The 20,038-nt window shown below is 47.7% G+C and overlaps 1 protein-coding gene across 2 annotated transcripts in view; it reads right to left on the bottom strand.

Annotated features, from left to right (window-relative positions):
• Window positions 1-20,038, bottom strand: part of TRPM8 (transient receptor potential cation channel subfamily M member 8) — a 69,693-nt gene that overhangs the window by 44,927 nt on the left and 4,728 nt on the right. Inside the window, exons 1-3 of one of the 2 annotated variants that reach the window (XM_027668075.1) lie at window positions 8,885-8,952; window positions 6,949-7,030; window positions 2,399-2,600 (exon numbers count right to left, since the gene is read on the bottom strand). In XM_027668075.1, the coding sequence (XP_027523876.1) occupies window positions 2,399-2,582 (184 nt within the window). In that variant the 5' untranslated portion in view covers window positions 2,583-2,600; window positions 6,949-7,030; window positions 8,885-8,952. Of the gene's footprint in view, window positions 1-2,398; window positions 2,601-6,948; window positions 7,031-8,884; window positions 8,953-20,038 lie in introns of those variants that run through there. The other variant, XM_027668074.1, reaches the window with a different exon arrangement.

The raw sequence follows: 20,038 nt of genomic DNA, 5'->3' as shown, positions 1-20,038 counted from the left end.
GACACCTTCCACTAGCCCAGGTTGCTCCAGCTTGGCCTTGAACTCTTCCAGGGATGGGGCAGCCACAGCTTCTCTGGGCAACCTGTGCCAGGGCCTCCCCACCCTCCCAGGGAAGGATTCCTTCCCAATATCCAACATAAACCTTCCCTCTGGCAGTGGGAAGCCATTCCCCCTTCTCCTGTCACTCCAGGCCCTTGTAAATAGTCCCTCTCCCTCGTTCTTTCAGGCTCCCTTCAGGTCCTGGAAGGGCCAATTTGGTCACACCAAAGCTTCTCTTCTCCAGGCTGAACAATCCCAATTCCCTCAGCCTTTCCTTTTGTCTCCACCAGTTGCCAGAGTCGTGCAACAACCAGTGACCTTACTTATATCCTGGATCCCAGGTATGGAATAAGCTACAGGAATTTCCAGGTTGCCCTCTCAAACCCAGTGTTTTTGCCTCTCATACAGACTTGCCCCAGCTCACACACATTTAGGAGCTCATTTCCAAATGAAGCTTCACAACCACAGTTTGTGCTGTCTTCAAACACGACCTGCAGACATTCCTGGCCCTCAGCACTCTGGACAACAGCAGCATGCTCAGAGGGGCCCAGCACCTCTTCAACTCATCCAACTTTTTGGTCTTTCAGCTACCAAAAGTGATCCATCCCAGAATCTCACGTGGAACCTGAGCCTCCCACCCACTGCCGCCATTTATTGTGCACCATATCTCAGTGGGGAGGAGCAGCCACGGGCTTCAGGCAGGCAGAAAGCTGTTTTTTTTCCTAGTGTGGGGTGCACAACAGTAGTTTGGAGTTCACACCTCAACCTCTAGACAGCCAGGCTTGGAGCAGAACAGCTGTGCTGCACCAGGCCTGAGTTATCCAGAGGCAAAAGTGTCACACACACACCTTCCCATCACCATCAATTACACAAACTGCAAACCAATATTTTCCTGCCAGGATGAAAAAAAAAAGCTGCTATTCCTGATGTCCTTTCCCAGCTGAACATGGAGCAAACTCTGCAAGCACGAGGAAGACACCTAAGGAGGTGATTTCACCCACTCAGCCCCAGGCAGTCCTGGCTCCTACAAGCCTGCTGCCTCCAGGCACATTTCTTTTCCATGTGTTGTTCCCTCTCTTCCGCCTCAGACAACCCCTGCTCACATCCTGCAATTGCTTTTTCCAAGTCCCTTCTTATAGAAAGAGTCACAAGAATGGACCTAATTGTTGCTCCAGCTTCTCTTAGGTGGCAAATAGCCCTGAATTAGGCTGGAGATGGCTTCACACATGGACATCCTGCTGGCACAGCTCCAGAACCTCCCACCTTGTTCCTGCACAGTTTAGCAACCAGTGATAGTAGTGGACCTTGGACCACATCCACCTGGAGTGGCTGGGTCACCTCAGAACCAGGACACCTGGCCAAAGGGACAGCCCACACAACACAGCACCATGCTCAGAAAGAGAAAGGGAATCTTTGGGTCTTTTCTGTTTTGTTCCCCACTCTGCTGGGGGTGGGAGGGAGTCAGGGGTAGTGCCATGAGAGAACATCCCAGGGCTCCCAGGCCTTCCATGCTCTCTGAAGAGGTCACCCAGCATCCAAGAGCCCGGGTGTTACCTGGCACCTGCTGGTTGCAAAGGGCAGAGCCTTGACCTTCTTCAGACTCTGAAGTGCAGAAATCTACTGATAGAACTCAGACATTTCAGCTAATCTTTCCATTAAGGCCCTGCTACACAAACCCCCAAAATTTAGGGCCAGAGGAATATCAATTTGCTTTTTAAATGGATTCTGTGCTCTTAAGTCTGCAGAATATAATGGAAACAAAAAAAACCCCAAAACAAAACCACACCAAGCCTCAAACAGATCATGTACTAGAAAGGTGATAAAACCCACACCATTAAAGCAGAGATTTAAAGGCAGATGCATTTTTCTCTACAAATCTGATCCTGCTGCAAAATATCCACGGCTGTTACAGAAGTTCACATTAGCCCATCAGCTCCATCAAAGAAGGTTTCCATGGGCTTTGCCAAGAAGAGAGACAAGTTTAAAGAACAAAAGTAAAGAGGAAAAAGAAGAACGTTCTATTTCCACAGTTACTCTTGCAGAGCCAGTGAAATGGAACAGCACAAAAATGCCCAGGAAAGTGGTTGCTGTGCAAGAAGCTCACTGCCACACAGAGCCCAGGGCTGCTGCCCTTTAGGAAACACCTGGTGTCCATTATTTGGGCTGTGCTACACCCCTCCCTGGCCTGGAGAGGGCAAAACAGAAGGGAAAAGGGGGCTGTCCCACCCCATGTCAATACCTGATAAAAGCCTGAGCTTCTTCCTGCAGAGTATCCCCAGCACAGCACACCAAGTATCCTGCAGGCGTAGCAAGACCAATGCACAAAACGTGTTTTCCTGCCCCCCACTGCCCTACTCACCTGTATTCCCACATGCTGGGAATTCCTGGCTGGCAGCCAGGCTGAGGTCTGCTCCAGCTGCTGAGGAGCCCCACATCTGCTCCAAGAAACTCCGGGACAACAGCAGGATACTCCAGAGAGAGAAACACCATCCAGGGCAAATAAAAGGTATGAACAGCTTCTGGGAGGAGCAGTTGGGTGTCATAAAAGAGACCCAGGTCAGCTGGAACAGAGAACAGTCTTATTCAGGTACAACTCTTCTTGAGGCTATTTCTCAACAGAGTAACACTACCCAGAAACTGCATTTGTGACTGAGAGCCCAATCTGTTTTCAAATATCAATATTAAAAAAAAAAACAACACAATTCTTTCAACCTCAAACCAACATGAAGAGGAAAAAGAGTTTGAGTGTTGGGGTTTTTTTTCAAAAAAGAACCACGCTCTAAAATACCATTTTGTATTCAAAGATCCAGACTCCTTTCTGCCACTAGATGTCCCACAAGTAAGAGGAGAATCCAGATGGAAGCGCTGTGAGCTAATTTGGATTTTTATTCGAGCTGCTTTAAACTCTTAAGTTATTGTTCAACTCCATAAAAGCTTCCTCAAATTTTGATAAAAATCAACAAAAGATTCTTGCTCTATTGATATACTCATTTCACTGTCATTTTTGTGGCATATTAGATGTTAATCCCATATTCAGGTTGTTTCTGTGCTTTAGTTCTGTAAGTTTTAACAATAATACAACTCCAGCAGGGAAGCACTCTAGGGAAGGTATTTCTCCTGTGGCGACACTTCTGTTGATGTTTACTCCAAAATTAAAATAAACTGTCAGGGGCTAGAACTGTAAGGTATCACTTAAAAACTACTTATTACAGCTAACATTCTGAGGAGAAAATAGTACAGATAATTTTATGTCCCGTTAGATGCTGGGAACTGCAGATGGTGGAGCATCAAAGACAGCACCAAGCCACGTGCTGAGAGCTGAGCAGACCCCATCCATATAAGATATGGTCCCATTGCAGTTATTTGAGGTAGAATAAGATTTTCTTACAAGAAAATAACTTCTTGTTTCTACAGTTGGCCAGAAGTGACAGGTGCATGAGAACTCCTTGCTGCACCACTAGATTTGACCCTCCCCTGGCACAGCTGGAGGCCGTTCCCTCTCCTCCTGTCCCTTGTTCCCTGGGAGCAGAGCCCGACCCCCCCCCCCCCCGGCTCCCCGCTCCTGTCAGGGACTTGCAGAGGCAGAAAGTCCCCGCCGGGGCCTCCTTTTCTCCAGGCTGAGCCCCTCCAGCTCCTCTCATAGGACTGGCTCTAGACCTTCCACCAGTCCTTCACCTTCCTTTTGCTGCCCCTCTAAGTCCCTGCTCTACCATCAGCCTTAACCACAGTGACCAGTCCCTTTCCCATGGTCTTCCCTCATCCACCATGATGACTTTGCTTCCTTCCATGGGACTGGAAAGCTCTGAAGCCTGACTTGAACCGTCAGCCTGTCAGAAGGTAACAGGATTACATCCACCACTGGCACAGCCCCATGTGCAACAGATATTTCCTGCTACAAGGAGGGCATGATTTCAGCCCATTGTGGACACCAACCATTTGAGAGCCATATAAATAAACCCTGTTTTTATTTTGCAGAACAGTTTCCTGACTTTCTGTTACCACTCGTGTCTCGGCACACAAGCCCCATAAATAAACCAAGGCAGGGGATATTTTATTCATGAGCACAAAGCCCAGCTGAGTTCTGAGAAAGCTTATTGTTGCTTTTAAGGTGTCTCATCTCCAGGCATGGAGCTGTGCAGTGCAGCACATGGGAAGTGTCACAAGTCCCCAGCATAACAAGCTCAGCAGAATATACACAGCCAGTGTGTGAGAAGGGGCTTCTGTGATCTATTGTCAGGTTGGAATTTGGTCTCAGCTCTGATCTGTGCATTCTGGCTGCTTGATCTAATTATAAGAAGAGACTAGATAAGGATTAATATGAGAAAGGGGCCAGGAAAGTGACTTTGGCCCAGGAGTCAGCTGACAGATGCCAAATTACACAGCACAGTTCCCTTAGTAAGCCTGGATTTATTTCTGTGACAATTCTCCTCAGCCACAGCAGATCAACAACTCAACAGCACCTTCAGCTCAGGAGCTTTGCCCTCAGGACTGTCAAAACACAGCTAAGCTCACTCAGAGAAATCTTCAGCTTCACTCAAAGGGGTGCTGACCTGTGGAAGCCACAGAGGAGGCTGCCTGTTGGATTTGTCCCTGCTTTTTCAAGGGATACTGAAATGTGCAGTCATAAACTGGGATTCGTTGCCTGATCAATACCTGTCCATGAAAACACTTCCTGTTCTTACAGACTTGGGGAGCAAACATTCCAGGCAGCATCAGCACAGGGGAAAAATCAATGAACAGGGAGCTGGAAGGAAGAGGCTGGTGGAGTGCAGAGCACAAACCCCAGCTCACCAGCAGGACCCCCATGGCACCAATAGCCCCTGGCCACCCTGAGCAGCCTCCCCAGAGGCCTCTACCTGCACTCCCGCCCAGAGGATCCCTTCCAGCTCCATGCTGGGCATCCAGTCCTGGGCTGAGATAGAGGAGAGATAGGGCTGGGGTCAGGCTCATCTCTCAGGTGACCCCTTGGACCCTTTCTGCAACCCTCCTACAGCCCCCTGCTCCTGTCTGGACCCCTGGATGGACCCTGGTCCACCCCCTCATTTGGAGCGAGGCTTCCCATTGACCCTTTTACCTGCCCTGAGCTCTGCTGCTGCATCCTCATGGGCCTGAGGAAAAGAGGGAAAGGTTTCAAATGCCAAACACCACCAGGACCATGGTTTTAAGGCATTTAGTGGCTGTGCCAGTGGATGGATTGCACAGGACACTGGGAGCTGTATTTAACAGCCTTCAGTGCCTTGACTGCTCAGAATTTTCACAGACACAGGTCACAGGCACAACACCTGTGGAATCAGCCTTCAGGGAAGTCAGCCTTCCAAAGGACAGGAAAGAGGTTTCACTTTGCTATCAGCATTAGGAAGTCCCTGTTAAGCACTTCCACTAAGGCCCTCAAGCTTTAATTTATTGTACAATCCTGCTATAGCAGCTTTTGGTATCCCGCTGCCTCCCCTTCCTGATGCTCCTGCCCTTTGGAGAGCCACAGCAATCCTCCTGCTGGGACTCAGCTGGAGGCAGGATTTGGCTCCGTTTCACCCCCACAGGCACCCCCCAGGTGACTGCAGCAGCTCCCTGCTGACATGCAGACCTGTTCTCTCCCCAAACATCCTCTGGAGGGTCTGCACAGGTGTCACCAACCACCACCCTTGGATACATCTCATGCTCTCAGAAGTCACTTGGCAGTATTTGCTGTTCCAAAGCCAATGGACATGGGACAGCCAGACACAGAGCCAGCCCTGGGAGCAGCCTGTTCACCTGAATTCCCCCTGGCACCGTGTGAGAGCAAGAGACAAGGCACTGGCCAACATGTGGAGCTCCAACACCAGGCTGCAGGACAGCTCCTTGAAAACTGGCTGGGTTTGTTTGAACTGTTTGTAAGCACTGGGTCAGACACAACAAACACACCGCATTCGGTATTAAGAGGAGACTGAACACGTATTTCAATTATGCCTCCCCTGCAAGCTGGCAGTGAATGCTTTGATAAACATTCTAAAGGTTGTACCAACACAATCTGATGCAACGCAAATAGGAAAAAAGTATGTACTTGGCACTATTACTTCCTTATGAATTAGGACAAGAGGTCCACAGATTGCTAGTTGGACTCTTTGAATAGTGTTATTTATATTAAGTGCTCCAGTTCCCAAAGTGTTTTACACACACTTAACTCTCACCACACACATACACTCGTATTTTAATGAATAATTTCTTCAATAGATTATTCTCCCTTTTAAGGCAGCACTGTCAGGGAAGGTCACTGGTTTGGTAGTCCTTAAGCTTCATTCCCTTTAACCCACCAGTCCCAAAGCTTATTTTTCCGATTTGGCTGAAGGTGGAGCTGTCGGGGTGCATGTGCTGACTCGCCTGTGAAAGCAGATGGTGCTTTCCTTCCCCAGCGGAGACAAAGGCATTCCCAGAGCAATGAAAACCCTTTCACACTGCCATCCTCTGGCAAAATATGCATTTGCAATATTAATGATAGTTATTTTTGTCCTGTGGCGCACTCAGTCCTAGAAGAATAGTGGGAATCTTTCCCTAGTTCTTGAAAAATCTTTATGGGAAAAGATGCAGCGAGCCTTACTAAAATAGAAAGAGGGGTGTTTCCCCCATCCAAGTGCATCTTTTTGTACTATTTTTAGAAAGATGAACATACAGTTATCTATTCAGATACATACACTTATACCAGGATATAAGGCCAACACTATTAGAATGTATGCTTTTCAAGCTCAGAAGCTACAGGAGGGGAAAAAAAAGAAAAAAGGTCAAAGCAGACTTAACACAGTTAGCTTTTGGGATGTCTGACTAGAGCCAGACACTGGATGACTGATCATGGCTGGAGGTCTGTCCTGTACAAGAATGAGAAGCAACTTCGGACCTGCCAGAAATTTTTGGTACTTTCATGGTTACCTAAAGAACCCGGACTCAAACAAGATCCTGGCATTGCTGGCTGAAGTTACAGCTCTAATCCAGGTCATCAGCAGGAAACTGCAGGTCTTACCTGTGACAAACAAAGAAAGCAATTCCTCAATCACAAACACAAAACACCAGGAGTTTCTGTCAAGCCAGTACAGCAAACGTACATTCCCAGTATCCCTTCTTCCTCCTATCCAATCTAAGGCTGGTGTAAATACCCCTGCAGAGCCCTCATGTTCAGAAATCCCAGCAGGCACTGCTTTAATGAAGATAAAAGTCACCCCAGGACTGTGTCCAGCCCATTCTCTCTGCTATGGACCTCAGCCACAACATGAAAAGAGAGCAAAGAAACAAACTGCCCAGTGCCATGAGGGTGCAGTGAGAACTGTACAAGTGGCTCCCGCAGGGCCATCAGCCAAATAATCCTCCACAGCAAACAACAAGCACACACAGACCTCACCTAGGATTAAAAGCTTGGTTTTAAGTAAAGGTGATAACCCAGGTGTCACAGGGCAACAGCGCATGACCTGTAGATGATGTGGTCCAAAAGGCCACAGGAAAGGTGATGCAGGGATTGCTCTCTCATTAACTCTCTGGTGTCAGTGCCAGAATTCAGGAGCAGTCTGTTGGCACTCCCCCCGACCCCTCCAGGCTGGCAGCCTGTTGCCAAGGCTCACAAAGAGCAGCTCCAGGAGCCTGGAACAACTGAAAGCCACAAGATGTACAGTTTACAATGCCAGTCACACTGTGACAGCAGTGTCACCCCCTTCTGCTCAGGTCTGGTGCAGGAGGAGCAATTCACCTTCTCCTTGCCACCAAATCTCAATACAGAGCCTAATGATTCCCCAGGCTTCTGGCTCCCATATGATCCCACCTGCAAATACAGCTCTAATCCCAGGATGCACACACCAGATAAAGCCTGGCGACTACTCAGGGAAGCCTGGACCCCCACATTTAGTGTCCAGCACCCACTTGCAAATTCAGCTGCATTCAGGAGCTGAGACCTTAATCTGGCATTTCACTCTGCTGCCTTTGCCTGGGTAGTTTTCCTATTACTGTTGTGAATGGCATCTGGGCTCCTCCATAATTAACAGCAGCATAATGCCTACTGAGTGCTTCTAATTTGCTAGGCTGCCTTTTCATGCAAGTGAAAAAAATGCAAGCAGACATGAGCACGGGAGAGGCACAACCCCACACGCTGCTGGGGGAGCAAGCATGAGTTCCTGCTTTAAGCAGAGACCTGAAAGGATGAGACTCTCCACCAAAACAGTATAAAAAAGCAAGAACCAACTGGTATCAGGGGATTTCTTTGCACTGAAAGGTCAGTTCATCCTCCCATGGTAAGAGAGCACGAGTGTGGTCCAGCCTCCAGTTTTGAGACTGAGATACAGAGACTTAAAATGAACTGAGCTACAGATACATGTCCCACAAGTATCAGATGTGCTGTCTGTCATCTTCTGCCCCACAAAGCCCCCCCCCCCAGCACTGTCCAGTGTCTAACACTCACCCAGGCACTGCAGCAACTCCTGTTTCTCCAAATTAAAAGAAAAAACCCAACAGATTCAACCTCCCAGCCTTGGGGTTGTTCTCTTCCCCAAGTACTGCATACAAATCCTCCCATGAAATAATCTCTTCTTAGTCTCCCTCCTCCTGAGCCTCTTTCATAACCCATTCACTTATCACAATCCTTTCTATCTTTGCTTTTTTTTGGTCCACCTTTTCTCCCTTCCTCCCTTCCCCTTTTTTTTTCTTACATGAGAAAAAAAGTTCTTATGTAGAGCTGAGGCTTCAGCAGTGCAGCTGCATTTAACTAAGGGTTTGGAATTCTGCAAGATGCCCTGGGTTGCTGTGGACAGCATCCCAACCAAGCCTCCAAAAAGCTACAGGAAGAGCCACCCACAGCCCCTGGATATCACTGCCTCAGGTCATTCCCACCTACCAGCTGGTGTAGCTGGTGTCCTGATGCAGAGGTGATTTTCCCTCTGCCTGGGAAAGGGAAGCAGCTACTGCTGTGTGTTTATCTTTTGGCAAATGCTCGTTCCCTTCAGTCTCCAACACGCCTCCTTTTAACTTCCCTGATAACGAGCACGTTGTTTACAGCAAACATTCACACAGAAGAGCTGCTCGTAGCCGAGGTCAGGCTCTGGGAGATGTTCCTTAGCACAGCTGAAAGCAGCTGAAGGGATGCACAGCAGGTAGTTCTGCCTCTGTTTTTCTCTAGTATCAAAGAAGCACTATGGAACTATAGATTTTTAGATGCAAGGTTTCATGTTGGTCCCTGTGAAAGTGACTTTTACCTGAACATCCCCCTCTTCCTCCTACTTTCCATTAGCTCCTAATGCTAAACACAATATCACAGAATCTCAGAATGGTTTGGGTTGGAAGGGACCTTAAAGTCCCTCTTGTTCCACCCCTTGCCATGGGCAGGGACACCTCCCACCAGCCCAGGTTGCTCCAAGCCCCATCCAACCTGGCCTTGGACACTCCAGGGATGGGGCAGCCACAGCTTCTCTGGGCACCTAATACAATCCCCATCCAGCATGGCACATCTCTCTGGTTGGTTCAGGTCAGGTGTCCTGGTTGTGCCCTGTCCCTGTTCCTCACTCAGCACAGCTCAGCATTAGCCAAAACACCACTGTCTTATCAACACTGCCTCAGCCACAAATCCCAAACAGCACCATACAGGCTGCTGGGAAGATAATTAACTGTCCCATCCAAACTAGTACAGTAAGACAAGCATCATTACCTTCCTTTTATATCCTTTAAAAGAAACCAGTCTAGTCCCACCATTAATTTTATACTGAAATCCTGAGCTTTCCAAATGAATATTGGTACAACAGCAGTCTGAAAAAAATCCATTTCAGAAAACAATTATTTAAAAAAAAAACCCAACACAGTAGTCTTCAGCACTGATTTTTCAAGCTCACTGCAGCTGCAGCAGGAGTTTCCCTGCATGGCAGTGCTTCTGTGCTGCCCCTTTGGGAATCAGCCTGTCCCTGAAGAATTGACACAGCAGTAGGGACCTTCCTCACCCGGGGGAGGTTCAGTAACCAAAAACAATGAGCATTTAGTGCAGTGTCAGCCCTCAGTGGCCTGAGCAGCCCCACCTGGGACCCCCCAAACAGACCATGACATCCTCTGAAAGCAGGACACAGTCCTGGTTACAGCAAAGGAGTGCCTGTCTCCAGCACATCTCCTGCATGAATCTCTTAGACCCACGCTGTCTCTTCACCTCCAGCCCTGGCTCTGGCCCCATCTCCAGACCATCCTAAAGGAAACCCTTCACTTCGCCACAGCAGTGATGCCTGGACTAAAGCATCCTTTCCATCTGATAAACTCTGGTCCATCTCCACACATGTTGTTTAGGGGCTGATGGGGCCAAAAGCTCAGGATTGCTTCTTAAGCAAAGGGCTGTAAAGCATTGGAATGTGGTGTCCAGGGCAGTGGAGTTGCCATCCCTGAAAGTGTTCAAAACACACGTGGATGTGGCCCTTGATGACAGAATTAGTGGCCAACAGGGTGGCAGTTGTGTGTTGATGGTTGCAGTTAGTGATCTTAAAGGTTTTTTCCCACCTTAATGACTCATTCTCAGGCATGCTTCCCGGGAAGTGCTCTAGCTCCTGAGGGGAACAGAGTGAGGTTGTGTTCACGTGCCTTGGTGGGACCATCTTACCACTGAACCCTCCAGCTCAGTGATCCCTCTCCCCTGAGACACTCTGGTGCCACAGCCAGCTAAATCCCTGGAGCAGTGCTCCTCCTGGCCAGGATCAGCTGGCAGGCAGCCTGCCAGCCTAGCAGGGATTTACCTTCATGCCTTCCCATCCCACTCATGGAAGAGTTGTGAAATCAGAGAGGATGTGCCAGGGATGGCTCCAATAGGTTCAGTTTGAGGCTTGTCCAACGATCTCTGACATCAGGCAGAGGAGGGGATTTCAATCATTACAGTGAAGCAGAGCCCACTCCAATGGGACTCTTTCACCCCCCAAACCTTATCACAAGAGCTCTTTAACTATACACTCCTCCTTCTCCAGCAGGCTGGATACCCCCATGCACTGCAGACCAAACTTAAGCCAAATTAAATTCTGTCATGAGTAAAAGTAGCCACAAAATTAACCCCCTTCAAACAGCATTACTGTTCAATATGTTCCTCCCTGCTCCTCAGCAGCTTTCTCCCAGTGAATATCCATGTCTGGGGCCCTCCTGGCTTTAACAAACAGATAAAGCCTTGAAGCAAGGCCACTGCACAGCACCCACCCCTGGGAAGAGGATGGAAGGACAAACAGCATGTGACAGATATCCCTCAGTCACGTCAGGTGTCCCTTAAAACAGGGACACTGTAGCAGCCACACGGCCAAGGAATGTGTGAAACGAGCAGCTTTGCTGCTCCTTTCCTTCCCCAGCTGCACAAGAGACATCGGGATCTCTGGGACTCAAATGTGTCCCTGCAGCAAAGATCAGGAACATCTCTGCCTGAGCAATTACAGAGACCCCCCAAAGTGAAAATGTATCTTCAGCCACTGCGTTCACATGACACCAAGTGTTCAACCAGGTAATTAGAGCGTAATCTTTGACGTGGCAGGGAAAACAATCCCCCTCCCTGCCAAGCTAACAGGCTTCCTCAGCCAAACACACCTGAAACTCTTAATTACGGTTTCAAAATGCTGAGGGCACAGGTTTAGCCGCTCCCCTCCAGGCTGGGAAGTGCTGGCATACCTTTTTTCGCCATTAAGTGTCTACATTTACAAACAAATCCAGGGCAGAGCCCCAGCACCTGCTGTTTGATGCCTTTCACTGGAGTCAAACAGAGGAACCACAGGGTATTAACGCCTCGGTTTAACAAAGCCCAGCTACAAACCAGCTGACACGCTGCTGTCAGCACACTCCTCACACTTCAGAGGGGGAAGCACAGTTATTTTTGTAGAATAAAAAACATACAACATACTATGGATAGACTTGAGTGAGGACTGAAGATAAAAAGAGGACTACAGCTTAAGGGAAGCTGGCACCCAGCTGGGGAGCAGCCTGGACCTTCCTGCCATGCTCCACCACCACGACACAGCTCAGCATCTCATGGGGTTGGATTTGTGTCCATAGAATCCCACACTGGTTTGGGTTGGAAGGGATCTTAAAGCCCATCCTGTTCCACCCCCTGCCATGGGCAGGGACACCTTCCACTAGCCCAGGCTGCTCCAAGCCCCATCCAACCTGGCCTTGGACACTTCCAGGGATGGGACAGCCACAGCTTCTCTGGGCAACCTGTGCCAGGGCCTCCCCACCCTCAGAGTCAAGAATTCCTTCCCAATATCCCATCCAATCCCACCCTCTGGCAGTTTAAAAACATCACCCCTTGTCACTATCTGCCCATTTACTTTGGAAACACTACAAGTTGAAACCTCCTGTTAACATTCCAAGCTCACACACCATCCCATCCCAGTAGGCCCAGATTCGTCACACAGATCGGTCTGTGCTTGTTCACACCTTGTTTGCCCCACAGGTGCCACTATCTTTGTTCTCCTTCACTGTGTCCCTCCTATTTTAGCCAGTTTTTTCAAAGCTTTAGTTAAACAGTGTCACATAGAACCATCAAATCACCAAGGTTGGGAAAGACCTCCATGGTCATCAAGTTCATGCCGTGAGGAGAACAGGTCATCACCTATGCCAAGGTGCCTTGAATTCAGAACTGCCAATGAAGCATTGCCAGAAGCCACTTCAGAAAGGTTTTCCCTGTGGAAAGATGTTTTCTTCTCCGCTGAGATCAGCCTAAGTGTTCTGGTCCAGAACAACAATTCCCACCTGGAAAGAGACTTCCTTTCCAGGTCTCAAATCCCAAGTCAGGGCTGTTCAACTAGTCCTGAAAGAGAATCAATCCCTTTGTGTCTCCACCTGTACTGCCCCCAGCATCCCCTTGCAATGTAACACCAGAGTAGATTCTCTGCTTCCCTTATCCTCTGCCTTCCTTAGAAATCCAATTAAAGTTTTTCTTTGTACATCCCAGGAACAGCAAATGAAAGTCACAACAAATCTGTATGAGCAACCACTTGCATTTCCTTCTAATCCTTTGTTTTATTCTGAGCCTTGTGGAGGACACGTGTCACCAGATGGACACCACTACCCAAACAGCTTGTCCAGCTGGCAGCAGGGCCTCCCTCACAGCTCCCCAGGAGAAGAGTGAAAACATCTCAAATCCCTTCCACTTCAGCACATTAACGCTTTCTGCTATGCTAAACATTTACACTTGGTAGGAGAGAGGAATCCAGGTGGGAATCCTGCACAAACACAGGACAGGAGTTCCCCAGCACTTCAGCTGTGAGCTCAAGGAGGAGCAAGAGGCAGAGCCCAGACTGGAAGCAAGTTCTCATATTTTGTCACTGTCATACCCACTAAAAACTAAACCTGATGCAAGACTACCCAGCAGAGCAGTGTCCCAGCTCCTCCAGGATGCCACTGGCTCAAGTCATTCCACCAAAAGCAGTTATTTGTTATTACTACTAGAGAGTGCCAAAACAGACTAAAGAGCTTAGTAGAGTTGTCATATCCATGTGCTCTGGCTCAAGTGAGGAGCTCAGTCTCCTATGGAAAAACACATTAAGACTGACAGCTCGTTCCTATTCACAGGAAGAGATCCAACTTAAATCCTAAGAACTGAGTTTACTGACACAGGCTACAACAGATCCAGCTACTGCCTGTGCTGAAGTACAAAGTCATTGGGTATGATCAGTGCTGAGCACAGGATGGCCAGAACAGAGCTTGGCTTTCCCCTTTATTCCTCCCCTTCTTTCCCCACCTTATTTTCCCCCTATAGCCACATAGCAGAGTCCCACTGAACACTCCATTCCCTTTCTGCAGGCTAAGGGATCGTGTCCAATGTATAACAGGGAAAGGCTTTCATGTCTAAAAGCAGATTAGAAGTCTCTCCTTCTCTCTGGCTTGGGCACAGCACTAATCAGAGCTCACTGTCCCTGTCTCGTTTATTAACCATTAGTGCCAGCTTGGCCACCATAATTTATAACAATTCAGGCCCATAAAAGTTAAAAAAAGGGTTTATGCTTGCCTGGGTGCAGAGGTTAAGTGATACAGTACTGAGCCCTGCTCACAACACATCTGACACAGGGCTTAAAGTATTTCAGCACTGAACTCCAAATATGAGCTGTGCCAGTGCTGGTCAAATCCTCCTAAGCCAGCTGGAAGTCAGTCTGTAGGTTTAGCAAAGGGTTAGTGAGGCTTCACAAAATAATGGCCATAAGTTTAACTGAACAAAACATATGGACTTAAAAAACCAGCACAAAATAATCCAATAATTACATCCCAGCAGGGAAAGATGTAATTTAATTCTGTTTGCACTGTTGAGAAATGAAAGCCTCAGCCTTTCTTGTTGACCTGATGATTCTGATTTAAAATCCACTTAGTGAATACAATTAGTGAGACTACTGGGCACACTGGATGAGGTTTGATCAATACTTGCAACTTGTAATCAAGTGCTTGTACCCATTTACTGGGGCCAATTCAATGACATGCCTGATTGTCAGCTAAGGTAAATTATTTGGTACTAAGACACAAAATCTAAGAGCTGGGAGTCATTTGGGCTATAGTGCAGTGGAGCACCTGCTCTTGTTGGGTTCATGGTGCTCATTGCAGGTATGGACACGTGTCACTTCAGTGCCTAAAGGGGCTCCAGGAGAGCTGGAGAGGGACTGGGACAAGGGGGAATGGCTTCCCACTGACAAATAGGATATTGGGAAGGAATTCTTGACTGTGAGGGTGGGGAGGGGCTGGGATGGAATTCCCAGAGGAGCTGTGGCTGCCCCATCCCTGCAAGTGTCCAAGGCCAGGTTGGAGCAAACTGGGCTAGTGGAAGGTGTCCCTGCTTATGGCAGGGAGTGGCACTGGATGATCTTTAAGGTCTCTTCCAACCCAAACCATCCTGTGATTCTCTAAGCACAGTAACTGCATGCTGTGCAACCTGATTGAAGTGCAGCTGCTTATGCTGACAAATCCTGTACCTCAACTCACAAATGCTGGGTATTTCTTATTTTTGTAAGTCTCTTGTTTAGATATATAGCTTAAGGATAATGCTTTTTGTTGAAGGATTTATTTTGAGCTCATCTTTCCTATTCTCAGTTAAAGAAAAAAATACTCCCGTAATTCTAATTGAGCTACATTAACCTCAAATTTTAAACTGCTTCAGATCACTATTCTTCAACAAGCATGTCATTAACACAGAGGTAGCATGAGACTTTTCCATGGAATCATAGAATGGCTTGGTTTGGAAGGAACCTTAAAGCCCATCTCATTCCACCCCCTGCCATAGGCAGGGACACCTTCCCCTTTTGTTTTCTGTCAGTCTGAAAAAAGCCCTACTCAGTTAAATTATGTTGTAAACGTTTCCCAAAAAGGTTTAATCATTTTTGAGAGCAAGAGGAAGCAAATAACAAACCTACCCTATCTTAGTGTAGGTTTACACACTTATCCTGCTTCAAAACCAACTCACCTCCAGGGAGCAAATCCCTGGGAATGGAGCAAGACCTAATTTTCAAATTCACTCCATCAGCAGCTTCTGTTCTGCACTCATAAAACAGAAACAGTTTTGGGGCAAAATAGATACCCAAGCTCCTTAGTATTTCAATGATTTCTGAGTAGCACTTGCAGACTCATCAGCTGGGTGCCATATGAATTGCAAATGACTGGGGGAAGGTGAGGGGGGAGGAATATAAATCCTGTTTCAAAGGTGTTCAGCCCCAATCCCCACTGAAGGCTTACAAAAATTGTTTGGTTCAGCTGCACATGACCTATTTAATATGTTAATATTTGGGACCAGAATGGAGGTGGTATCACAGCTGATAGAACACCCCTTTATCCTAAATATGAAGGGGGCTCTTCAGATGCTTAAAACAAAGTTTCTTTTCTGTATTTTACATCAGGCAAAAGCAGGGATTACAAAAGTAGTAAGGCCAGGTTGTTCTCTGTGGTTGAAATCTCATGTAGAATGGTACTCCCTCCATGCCAAGGCAGTACCTGAGCACTTCCTGGGAAAGTGACCACACAGTAAGGAATTTCCTGGCACACATTCCCAGGAAGGTTCAGCTTTGAAGTGCAGCCTCCTTGCTGCAGAGATGCTGATGGATGACTATGTTAGTGAGGACCACAGAGCACACACCAGGCAACAGAGACACGAGGAGACACGGGCCTGACTCAAACTCCTCACCCTGCAGAGAAGGAACTTTGTGCAAACACAGATGTGGAAGAGCCATTCCAGCCCACAGTGAACAGCTGTCTAGGAACAACTGGGGAGGACTCACAGAACCATCATCTCCAACACAAGCACAGCAGACAGACAGGCCTAGGACACCCATAAAATCAGGCCACCCAGGTTCTCTCCCTAATGCTAGAAGTCCCCATGGAGCCTTACCTTCTCAATTATTTCATTGCAAACCACCACACTCAGATTCCAAGGGTCAGATATTTAAGTCATGCCAACACTGATTACATTGGACCACCAGCTTCTTCCTGAAAGAAACCTGGAGGAAGTTTTAGATCCTAAGAAAGCAATCAAGGCAAACATTGCAACTGTGGAGATATAACTGCATCACTTCCATAGGGAAGGCATCCAGGAATAATTTCCCAAGGTCAGAAAGGTGCAGTCCTGCAGCTGCACACTATTACACTGATATCAACTACAGCAACATGCAATTAAGAGGAGTAGAGGTAAAAAAAAAAAAAAGCTCTTGCTTAATAGGTTCGCACTGATATTATTTACAAATTATGTGGAAAGTTTATAAAAATAACTTGTATAAGTGAATTTGGGAAAGCTTGATCCTCTTACTGGAGGCAGGAGGTGGAATGATAACAAACAGCAGGATGCAAGGAACAAAATGAGCACAAGTGCAAAGCCAACAGCTGTTTGTTTCTTGCTCCTCTTCCAGGACAGAAAATCGAGCTCATACCATAAACAGAAAATGCTGAATGACAGAAGGGAGCACCACAGACTGGAGCCCTATCCCAGGACAGCTGACCAGAGCAGCCAGGCCCCTGCAATCACTCCAGCATTCCCACTCCTCTCTGAAGGCATTGCTGTTCATAGCATAGCACTTCCTACAGCAAATATGTTGTGGGAAGGCTGCTGTTGAAATCAAGTCTTCAGTCTCAGAGGGAACAGACAAATGATTGTTTGGGAGATGCTATCTACCCCCTCTTCCCACCAGTTTCACCCTTGGGTGAAAAAAAAAATCCCTTTTTTCCCTCGGCTTGAGCCCACCAGTGAGTGGATCATCTGGTGTTAAATAGCTGCTGTTCTCTGCCACTCCCACACACTGACAATCACAGCACAGAAAAGTCACTGCGGAACCTGTGACTGTCCCACCACTGGCAGAACACCCAGTCCTCAAAGCCAGAGATGAACAGAGATAATCCCTTCTCCGAGAAAAGGACACGGAACCACAGGTGCCAGGTGCTCGCACAGGCTCAGAGCGCTCTTCACCTGAAAGGCGCTGTTTGAGTCACTTCTGGTAACCAGCTGTAATTAATTGTGGCCAATACAGACCCCGGCGAGTGTAAATGAGCCCTCCTGGCAGCATTTCACACTTCAGACCGGTAGCTTAGCAACAGGGGTAGAAGAGGAGCGAAAAACCGGAGATTATTGGTTTATTCAAGTACTGGGGAAGAGCCTCACGTGTTAACTGGTTGTTAACTGGGAAAAAAAATAAACTCTTTCCTCATAGTTTCTAAATGGGGAGTGGGGGCAAAAATTTAGTTTGTTATTACGCTACTCTGTTTTTAATTGGCAGTAAATTAATCTTCCCCAAGGCAAGTCTGTTTTGTCCATGACTGATGGGTGAGGGATCTCCCTGCTCTTATCTGGACCCACAAGGTTTTTCACCTTGTTTTTTCTCCCCTGTCCTGCTCAGGGCAGAGAGTGACTGGCTTGGTGGGCACCTGGTGGCCAGCCAAGGTTCATCCAGCCCTGGTGAAAAGGAGGCTGCAGCAGATCAGAAACCAGATATTTTGCCTGCTACATTGGTTTATCAGCAAAATGGGCACTACTCCTACATCTGTAAGGGATTACCTGCTCATTGCACAAGAGAAGAGTTCGGCTAAACATAAAAAAGCAGCTGCTTCCCCAGCCCTGGGGCAAGTCCTTGGCTGTGTTGGCAGCTCAGCATCCTCCAGGGCTCATCTCCTGCAAGACTTGTACAAGAGATGCTGGGTTAGCAAAGTGCAGAGCTGTGCTGTGCCAACAGGGACAGACCAGCTGTGTGTGTCTCCCGGGGCAGAATCCCACACCAGGAAGCAAGTCTCAAAAAAAATGAAAATGATTAAAAAGGAAAGGATAAAGGTACTTAAGCCCTGCTGTTTCATTTATAACAGACAAAAATCAGGGTACAGGGAAGATGGAAAACAGTGAGTAACTGGCCTGGCAAGGGTAAAATGCAGGAAAATAGTGTGCAAGGATCCCTGGCTATCAACTACCCTGCTCCAAACAGCCACCAGGACACTGAGCGTGGGACTTGCATGTCATTATCTGCCTGGTGCCTGAGCTGAGAATAAAAACTTACCAAAAATGCTCAGCTGCAGCCAAGTCTGAGCAAAGCCACTGCCCTGGCAGTGCAGTGTCAGAGCAATTCCGTGTGTTTGTGAGGAGCCCTTTGTCCTCTTCACAGCCAGTTTCACCCTTTGTGCAGAGCAGTGAACCAAAGCCCACAGACAAATTTAATGCAGGACGAAAATGTGTTTGCCTGTGTGGTTTAGTCAGACTTCATTGCATCATGTTTGGTTCCACTGGAGACAGAAGGATGCACTTGAGCTCCATCCAGTGTCTTCAGTTTTGCTAAATTTGGGAATACATGGCAAGAGTAGCATTTGTGCATCAGCACAGGCACAAACCCAGAGATTTATTTTTCCTGAAACAGCTTTCATTGGTACAATATGTGCCACGAAAATACAGAAGGATGAAAATAATCTTAATTCCAGGAATTGTGCTACTCAGAAAGCCTTTCTCAGGCAATGTACGATTGTACATCATACAGTCCTTGCTGCACGAGGTCTTGCCAAGTGGGTGCCTCTCCTCTTTGAGCTTATTTCCTCAGCCAGGGACCTCTGGGACTGATTTCCTCTGCTATCACCAGGGCAGCAAGGGCAAGCACTGCTGTTTTAGCATTTAGACAGCCTTCAGGGTTTTTTTGTTGTCTCTACAATGCAGCCCAACTCTCTGAAAACACCTCAAAAAGAAATGCACACCCAGTGACAAAGCAGGGGATCTGTCACAAAACTGTTAGAGCAGGGGAGTCGGGCACGTGGTAAGTTATGAGTAAACATCCTGGAGCAAAGGAAACCAAACCACCCACCACAAACACTTCTGAATTGTGAACCAGCTTTAATGATACCTAAGTTATTCTGCTTCCAAATTTCCATCTGCAAGCAACTGGATGCTACAGTGCTCAGCACACTCAGCCATCAGTAGCTCTTCATCCACATCATCTGTGTTCAAGTTTCCAGTGCTACAAACCCTCACACTTCTTACAGTAAAAGATTCAAAACCTTTTGTTGCCCCTCTGGGGTCATGACCTGTTCGTGAAAGTAATTAATACAAAGGTCATCTCCAGAGATGTTTTGTCCTCTTAGGGTAAATTTGATTTTTGGAAGTGCCTCAGCAAAGCTCCTGGAGGGGGAAGGATTGCAAAGTCACTACTCCTGTGTGCACAGTGAGGTGCCAACACTGAACTGAACCTCCATCCTTTCAACAACAGGATTCCTGACCAGTCCTTTCTTTAACCAGCACACACTAAGCACCTCGAAACACACACTGGGACCAAAACACTCCTGGAAGTCCTTCAGCCTGTTTGTCAGTACCACAGAAGCCCAGAATTGGGTTGGAAGGGACCTTAAAAGATCTTCCAGTCCCACCCCCTGCCAAGGGCAGGGACACCTTCCACTGTCCCAGGCTGCTCCAAGCCCCGTCCAGCCTGGCCTTGGACACTTCCAGGGATCCAGGGGCAGCCACAGCTTCTCTGGACAACCTGTGCCAGGGCCTCCCCACCCTCCCAGGGAAGGATTCCTTCCCAATAACCCATCTAAATCTACCCTTCTTCAGCTTGAAGCT

Source organism: Corapipo altera, unplaced genomic scaffold, assembly GCF_003945725.1.
Source record: "Corapipo altera isolate COAL_440 unplaced genomic scaffold, ASM394572v1 183, whole genome shotgun sequence".
In the NCBI taxonomy this organism is placed as follows: domain Eukaryota; kingdom Metazoa; phylum Chordata; class Aves; order Passeriformes; family Pipridae; genus Corapipo; species Corapipo altera.
Note: the sequence above shows the minus strand (reverse complement) of the source record. Positions and strands in the feature narration are given on the sequence as shown.